Source organism: Pseudoliparis swirei, chromosome 18, assembly GCF_029220125.1.
Source record: "Pseudoliparis swirei isolate HS2019 ecotype Mariana Trench chromosome 18, NWPU_hadal_v1, whole genome shotgun sequence".
NCBI lineage: Eukaryota > Metazoa > Chordata > Actinopteri > Perciformes > Liparidae > Pseudoliparis > Pseudoliparis swirei.
This window is the reverse complement of record NC_079405.1, coordinates 6,163,485-6,172,200: the sequence shown is the minus strand read 5'-3', so window position 1 is coordinate 6,172,200 and position 8,716 is coordinate 6,163,485. Positions and strand designations below refer to the sequence as shown.

The 8,716-nt window shown below is 44.1% G+C and overlaps 1 protein-coding gene across 1 annotated transcript; it reads right to left on the bottom strand.

The window, feature by feature from the left end:
* Positions 1-2,241: 2,241 nt before the first annotated feature.
* Positions 2,242-6,767, bottom strand: LOC130207882 (uncharacterized). Its single transcript, XM_056436619.1, has 20 exons — positions 6,743-6,767; positions 6,567-6,662; positions 6,359-6,483; positions 5,898-6,041; positions 5,753-5,827; positions 5,491-5,655; positions 5,322-5,418; positions 5,025-5,239; positions 4,790-4,946; positions 4,508-4,716; positions 4,298-4,415; positions 3,903-4,099; positions 3,721-3,835; positions 3,472-3,641; positions 3,319-3,401; positions 3,110-3,240; positions 2,833-3,022; positions 2,617-2,758; positions 2,425-2,542; positions 2,242-2,344 (listed from the first exon to the last, which is right to left on the bottom strand). The coding sequence occupies exons 1-20, from the start codon at positions 6,762-6,764 to the stop codon at positions 2,262-2,264; spliced, it is 2,652 nt and encodes an 883-aa protein (XP_056292594.1). The 5' UTR covers positions 6,765-6,767; the 3' UTR covers positions 2,242-2,261.
* Positions 6,768-8,716: the final 1,949 nt, after the last annotated feature.

The following is an 8,716-nucleotide window of genomic DNA, read 5'->3' as shown; positions in this document are numbered from 1 at the left end:
GTTCATTGGTTGTTTTTTTCCCAAAATGTTGACAGACAAACGGATTGACCAATCACGGTGAAGGTTTCGTGTGACGAGTTCTTTCCGCGCCGCGTCACCCGACACGTCGCCCCTCCGTTCCTCTGTGTATCAGAGGGGGAGACGGGAGGAAGGAGGAGCAGGAGGAAACCCGACTGATTCATCCACGAGTTAAACTGATTTCTGCTCCTTATTTTCGCGGAGAAATAATTGTTTTATAAACGGAAACAGTGTTAAACCGTACTGCCGCGGCTTGACACTCGGTTTGAGTGTAAAAACTTCAACGAACACCGGAAGTAAACAAAGTTGCGTTAATTGCGTTAAAATATTTTAGTGCGTTAACGCGGCCAAATTAATCGCATAGATTAACGCTGACAGCCCTAACATACATATATACAGACATATATATATATACATATATATACGTATATATATATACATATATATATATATACATATATATATATACATATATATACATATATATATATACATATATATACATACATATATATATATACATATACACACATATATATATATATACATTCTTGCTGCACGCATTGAAGTTTCCCCAAGAAAAACTCATCTTTCACCCCTCTTGTACACAAATTTGCTGTTGGCCTTCCAGGTCAGTCTGTTGTTAGTGGAGACACCCAGGAACTGTTACAAATCTTCAGCAGTTGGAGCAATCAGCTTCCCCAAAGTCTAGCACCATCTCTGGTCTTGGCCACGTTCAGAAGCAGGCGATCAACCTGCCCACGACAATGCCATCCACTACTGCGCTGTACTCGACATCCATCCTAGATACACCCGACCACTGCACAATCAGAGAACTTCTGGAGATGGTCCGTCTAAAGTCGTGGTCTTGCAGCTTCGACCACATCTGCATACAAGCCTTTGTTGATCCGTCTCATGTGCCAAAAAAATAGCGGCCCTGAATGTATCACACATGCAATGCAGGGTTAAAACCAACAGGATATAAATTAAGTGAAGAGATAATTGCAGAAGTTCAATTTAGTTTATTCAGAAGTTTGACCAGAGGATAACACAATAGGCCCAGAGGTGATTTGCCTTTGGTTTGAGTCCGTTACTCCAGAAGATGATGGGGGAGGAGTTGAGGACACAGTTGTTTAACAAGAGAAACACCTTTTATCTCTCTCTCTTGATTGACTATTAATCAATTACAAGGTGGTGTAATGTGCATCTTTAGTTTAATCAGATTCAAGTAGGGCACCTTTTACAACTGGGTGAAGCAATGATGAAAGTGTAACATGTAATGAATGATGTTAGAGGCTAGGTGGAGTTGGACGGAGGTGAGACTCTTTAGTTTTGGGCCATGGTGCTTTGAATAGTGTCGTTTGCACACCTTTACAATTAAGACTTAAGGCTTTCAAGTCAATATTTGAACACTATTGTAATATTGAACTGAACGCTTGCCCGGAGGTATTTCGCATTTCCTCCAGTTATCCCACTTCCTTTCCTCACCTCGCTTCTCAGGCCGGTTACAAACTTCAAAATAATGTTCTTATCGATGTGTAATATTGTTGCCTTTAGCTGCTGTTTATACTCACATCAAGTACCAATTAAAGCAGTTGAATTGGATCTCAGATATTTGTACTTGTGACGTCTCAGTTGGGCGATACCTCTCGGGCCTCGGGGAACATATCGTTCATTGAGGGTCCAACTCTAGACTAATATTTACTCACGAAGAGCCCACGTTGACTTTCTGCTGCATACCCGTAACGACTGGGTGCTCGCTGATCTCGTCCTGCAACTTCCCCTTGAAAATGTACAAATAAATAAGTGTATACAGTGGAGCTAAAGTATGAAGGGAAAGCGGTGCGAGGTTTAGTGATGTTCAATTTGAGGAGGATGTGACCAGAAGTGATTTATTGTAGTCAAGAATGTTCTGCTGAAGCAGTCTGTTGAGAACGTACGCTACTGTTCCTGCAGCAGGAGGAGAGGGTGGTCAGGGTTCTCATATGGACAATACTTTCTTCAGTGTCCTCACCACCTGTGCCATCCTTTATACACCCGACTACTGCACATCAGAGAACTTGTGGAGATGGTCCGTCTAAAGTCGTCATCCTGCTTCTACCACATCGGTATACAACCCATTGTTGATCTGCCTCATGTGCCACAGTAAAAGTTGCTGCCCTGAATGCATGACATGCAACGCAGGGTTCAAACGAGCTAGATACAAATTGAGTGAAGAGATGATTGCAGAAGTTCAAATTAGTTTATTCAGGAGTTTGAGCAGAGGTTAACACAATAGGCCCAGAGGAGATTTGCCTTTGGTTGATGGAGTCCGTTCCTCTTTGTACTAGAAGAAAAAAAAAAAAGACAAAGTTGATCACCAACTGCATGTAGTTTGTTGACAAATGTTTCCCATATGTCCCGTACCCCGTTTTCTCTCTCGTCTGTAGTTCATCTGGTGTGCAGGTTCAACACACTGGCCTCTGCATGAACCATCTGCTTGCCGATGCGAGTCACAAATCTCTGCATCGCAGTGGACAAAGATCTGTAGCCGGACAGAAGGGTTTATTACACAGGGCTACTATGAGATGTGGACAATGCACACTGCTCATACGTTACCTCGTTCTTCAGAACCGCCTCATCTTTAGTAAAGGTGAACATCTTCATAGAGAAGCGTTTGATGTGGGATGGGACTAAAACCCTGGCATCTCTCACAACAGGATGGAAAACTGTCACATAGCTGTCATCAGGACTCACACAGCTGGGGAGGGATTGACAACATATTTGATTAATCACATATTTTGAGACCTTACCTAGCTTTATGCGACTCATTACCTGTCTACAATGATATCCCAGCTAGGCAGAGATGTCCGGTCTTCATCAAGTGTAGCCCAACAGTTCTCCAAGATGAGCTCCAAATTTGGGTCAGTAGCCTCAACCAGCTCTACCTCAAAATAAAGAGGCTGCCTCAGATATTTTACAACTGGATAATCTTCCGCTTGGTAGAAGAGCGTGTACCATGAATCTGGAGGAGAAGAGTCCCATTAGAAAGAGGCATTGTCCTGACTGGGTACAGACTTGCAAAAACAAGGTTTGATAAAGTCAACTTTACCCTGGGCTAGCCTCATTTGAACCATCAGCTGTCCTGAGCCGATCTCCGCGGTGGGTTCATAGAGTCTTGGTTTTGAGCTGAAGCCAACAGTCTGAGTCTCGTTGACCACATAGTAGCAGGAAATGGTTTGTCTTGGAGAAAAGAAAATACACTGAGGTGGACCTCACTAGAAAGTATATTCGATTAAAAGATTGGACGAGTCCCTCTACCTGTACTGAGGACCAACTGGTGATGCTCCTTTGTTGTAAGGCAAGGCAATCTCATTTTCATACAGCATGTAGTGGTCAAAGAACTGAGGACAAAAGGACAGAGGCATTAGCATTTAACAATAGTGTGGAGATTTAAGGTGAACCAACACTTACTGTTCTTGTGGTTCCACAGGACGCAACATTGAAAGAGAAATATGCAAAGCGATCACCACTGAATGCCGGTTTGCAAGACTGGTCCATTAGGGTCAGCCTACTTGGGACCATATTGGTCACAGAAGCCACCTTCACAGCCGTAGCCGTCATCGTTCCATTGGGGTAGCACTCTGCGAGTAGAGGTAGTAAGGGTGAAGAACATGTCCTATAGTCCCATCAGCAGAAACCCTAAACATGTTAAAGTCTTACCGGTTGTTGTTAAGGGAAAGTTGCAGGATAAGAAGAGATCAGCGAGCACCCAGTCGTTACGGCTATGCAGCAGAAAGAAGTCAACGTGGGCTCTTAGTGAGTCTGAGGTTATCAGCTGGAAGACAAAGAGGGAAGTTATCCAGTGCAGAAGCTTCAAGGTGAGAGGTTACAGTGAAACATACCTCGAAGGTCACGTCCTTGGCATCGTATGGAAGACTGACGCTGAAGTGTGTGCCGTTTTCTTGGAACTGGTAGTCAGCCATCTCAGGCGTCAGCTGTTGATGTCCAACCATTGCCTTGAAATCGTTGCCTTGACTCCCGTATTTCACACTGATGTCAAACTGGTTCTGGTCACATGTGCCAGTGATGGTGGGTAGCTCTAAAAGCAGACACAAGGTTGACCATTGGACTATCTTTAGCTTAAACTCTACGAGGTTGTGCAATGTTATATTTAAAATTAGACACCCAAGGTTTTTGGTCAGTTGGCATCCATATCACATCTTTCAGTCGTTACATTTCTCCCCACGCGACGCAATTGTGAGCTAGATACAGTGAATAGCGAAAAGTTCAATCTCACCAACATCTTGCAGAGACGCCTGCAACTCAACTGGGTGGGCAAATGGAGTTTCTTCAGGAAGGATGATAAACCCAAAGATCAGAGAGAGGAAGTATGTTGTAACCAAGGGTTCAGGATTCTGCAGATGTAAACAACTCAGTTATGTCACTGAAACCAATACAGAGCAAATAAGCTGGCGCCAAGTGACATTTAGCATCTAATTTCACTTGCATCTTTCAGGACAATATCTGCATCGAAGGGCACTAAAACAGAGATGCTCTTGGTTCCATTGGCGTGGCGATGCTCCTGGATGGTAAAACCTCTGGCATTGCTCTCTTCAACAGTGAGCACGCTGGTGAAGAAGGTGATGTTCCTCAGCACCACATCATGAAGAAGGGGCCCCAAGACAACGCTGAAAAGGCGAGCCTCTGGGACAGTATCTGAGGAACAGGAAAAAGGCTATAAACCTTCCTTTATTAGCCTGAAGTTGTCGGCTTCCAGATAATGACTTACTTTCTTGGACGTGGGGAGCGTGAAGAATAAGAGGGGTGGTAATGGGGAACAACACCTTGTATCTGGTATCATCTCGGGTGCCAGTGGTCCTCCACAGTACCTCGAGCATGGGCTCCACAATGTAGGTGATGTGGTACTGGTAATCTGGGGCATGGCTCTGCAATTATTCATGACATTTTAATAAAATATGCAAAGAAAAGTGACCATGCATTTCTAAGCTAGAGGACTTCCCAACCTTGTAGTGACCATCAGGCGAGCCCACTGGGATCTCAATGATGATGTGGAAATCTGTGGCGGACAGCGTGTACCCTCGTGCAGCCATCTGAGATCCATCAAGCCTCCTTCCGTTAATGCCCATGTGCATTTCTCTGATTTCAAAGCTGCCATCTACCAGTGGTGTCATACGGAGTACGTGCCAAGAGATTACGTTGTTGGTGAAGAGGACGCCACCTGTTAATGATAACAAAACTGTTGACTCATCCATATGACAGACTTAAGAAAACCATGTCCACACAGATTGCTCGAGACTTGCCTGTGGGACAAGCAGCTGCCAAGTCCACCACACCCAGACCATGTGGTGCCTTGTAGTAGGCTCTCACCCTGAAAACTTCCATGGAGACTCCATCCACCTAAGAGATGTCAGGTTTATAGTTATGCTTCCAAAGCCAACTTTTATGCAAACCACTTTGTGTGTTGCTTACCTCTTCTGAAGTGGTCTCTGCTGTATTGTAGGGGGATCGCATAACCAGACGGGTTGAGGTCACCATGGCACCATAACCGGCTTGTTCAGCCTCCCTCAGCACCATTGACACTGGTTCTGGGGTGTAAAATGTCAACTTCCAGATGCCATGTGCTGCCCCAGAGGCCTATAGGCAAGGGGAGAATTAATAATGTCCTCTGTTGAATGAGATAAGAGTGCAGGTTGAAAAGCAAGCCCACTGTAACAGGAATGTATACACATACATCAGGAATGACGTCGGTCTCTTTAACATCTCGAGTCTGCCCCTTAGCTTCAGGAGTAGCAATGTGGTGGGACACCTAAAAGAAATGGTGGCTTAATAGATTGTTAGAAACAAGTCGGTAGAGCTTTCAATATTAAGTGACCTACTTCCATGTAGTTCCTGTCACAGAGAATCTCTCTAGAGGCCCAGCTAGTGTAGCTGCAAGTCTGGCTCACATCATGGGTAACCACGTCTGATCCACTGCGGCCATACATGCGGAGCCTTAAGCCAACATTAAAGGTTTGATCGTCCTACACATGAAACAAGAACTTGGCTTTAGGAGAGTCAAGAGCTTAAAATCCTGCAATTTTTTAAACAAAAATGGCTCCAATTAGTGTTCTCCAATTGGGGAAACATCTTTATTATTTTTATAGTGGCTAAAATATATAAGGTCAAACATTGGCCATTTTAGATGGCCGCTGTTTAAAACGCATAGAATACTGATAAGCTAAAATAAATGCTCGTAAAAAGTTCAATTCTTAAGTCATTAATGCAACAAATGTGCAAACATGTTTCTCACAGGCAACTCATAATTAAATGTCCTCAAATAAAGTAAACTCAAACATACCTTATTGTCCACGTAGCAGCCCAGCAGAGACGAGTAGATTCTGGTGTTACCCCACGGGTCGGACTCCATGCTGTAGCCACACTGAGCAGCCAAGTTGGGTGTTATCACAATGTGCTGGGTGCCATCTGGGGGGGAAATAAAGACGAGCATGACAGGACACCTCTCCTCGTGTTAACCAACCATGCTTATTAGCAGACTGCATACTTACTGATGGCCTCCACCTCAAGCGCATTCCCCACTGCTAGGGCCTTGTCCAATGACAGCCTCATTAGATTACCCACGCAGTCTGAATGCAAGCCACTGCCTGTTAAAAGAAAAGGCTTGTGATGAGCAGTACACTTAATGGAACAATGGTAATGTCATTTAGTTTAAAGTCAGGCTTACTTGATGGTAAATTGACCTTCATATTTGGCCTTGCTTGAGCCAAGAGGATTACTGCAGCCATCAAGTTCCATAACAACCTTTAAGTAAAACACATCATTTAGAGACATTAAGTGTGCAGCTAGCAGTCGTTAAACAAAGAAATTAGAGTAACTCACATGTTCCCAAGTCTCCACATCTTGCAGTCTGAGAGCAGCCAAACAAAAGAACTAGAGGACTCCAAACACTAGCTGAGCTTGGCACTGACCACCCAGCACACCTGATAACAGACCCACTCTGAAGAGAAGTGACTGACTGCTTGCTGAGACATCACCAGCTGTTTTATACATCAGTTAATTACAATACACATGTGAGACATCACCAGCTGTTTCAAAAAGGACCTGTAACAGGTGATCTTCCATCCTGTGGGTGAACTCCAGTCTCTCTGGGAGAGGAGGACACAAAAGGGAGAGGACAGCAAAGGGAGTGAAGTTTGAAGGGAAGTCAACAAATGAAGAGAAGTTTGGGAGAAAACCGTTCTGATAAAGGAAATAGAGTGGTTTACCGGAAGGTGATGAGGGGGAATTTAAAGTAAACCCTTAAATTCAGAAAGGAAGATGAGCATGTCGGTCTTAGCTCGATAGCCCTGACTAGGGAAGTGACAAAAAAGATCGGAGACGTGGAAATGGCAAAAGTCCTGAGGGATGGAAACTTGTTTACACTATATTAATACGGAAGAACCGAAAAACAAAGCAATGCTAATAGAAAGTATATGTAAGAGCATTTTAAGTGAGAAAAGAGTGTTGGGTGAGAATTGAGTTACACGGTGTGTGATAACAGGTATTGCAGTCGATGAAGATCTCTAAAAAATCCAACAGAGTTTGAGAGTGGGGGAGAAGTGAGATGAAGAGATTGATAAGAACAGTTCATGGTGAAGGGCTTGAGCTAACATTACGTTAGATAGCGGTTAGCTACATTTAAGGTATGGTTTTCTGCAGTTCAAAGGTCGCTATGTCTATCTACGTCTGGCATCCTTGTAACTCATATCTGGGAGTAAGATGTGTGTGCGCTTTAAGTCATCTTTGCCTAATATAAAACAATCCACACATGTAACACACTTTCCTCTATATGTTGTGGCAGCACACAATATAATACAATACATTTTATCTTGCACAGGTAGGACAGACTCACTGTCGACCAATTGGAAGAATGGGTAACAATGGATTTTCCTGAGAAGAGCAGTATTAGCCTAGAACAGGGGTGGCCAACCAGTCAGAGACTAAGAGACACATTTTTTACTGTGTTACCGCAAAGAGCAACATGATGCGCACACACGCACACAGACACACACAAAACACGCACACACACACAGTCACACACACACTCACACACACACAGACACAAAAACACAGACACAAAAACACAGACACACAGTCACACACACACACACTCAGTTCAACCAAGTCCACAAACAATAATATAATATTTTACAATAGCGTTTTTCTTTTACTATGCATGTTGCTTAGTGGGACTTCCTGCATTCTTTGCCTTGAACAATCCTCTTCAATATGGCTTGATTCTGTTGTTGCCACAGGAAGCAATTCTTTCACATGGGTCAGTCAGAACAGGTCGATGCTTTGATTTCACATGTTTCAGGAAACAGACTCGCACACGCACGATCTTCAGCGAATTAACGTCCGCGAACCCCTCCGTAGAACGGCCCTCTCGACATTCGGCTGTGGAGTTTCTGCGTTTGGCCAGCGTGCCGCGAGTTTAATTTCATCTCGCCCACTTGCGCGTTTGACGAAAATACCGTCTTGAACTCATGCGGAGCGAACACCAACATAAAAAAACCCCACAAACTTCGATATGAACGTAAGAGCCGCATGGCCTAGAACAGTGGTCCCCAAACTACGGCCCGCGGGCCAGATCCGACCCGCCTCCACATTTGGACCCGCCCCCTGAACAATACCTTAGACGCTTTCCGTTTTATTATTT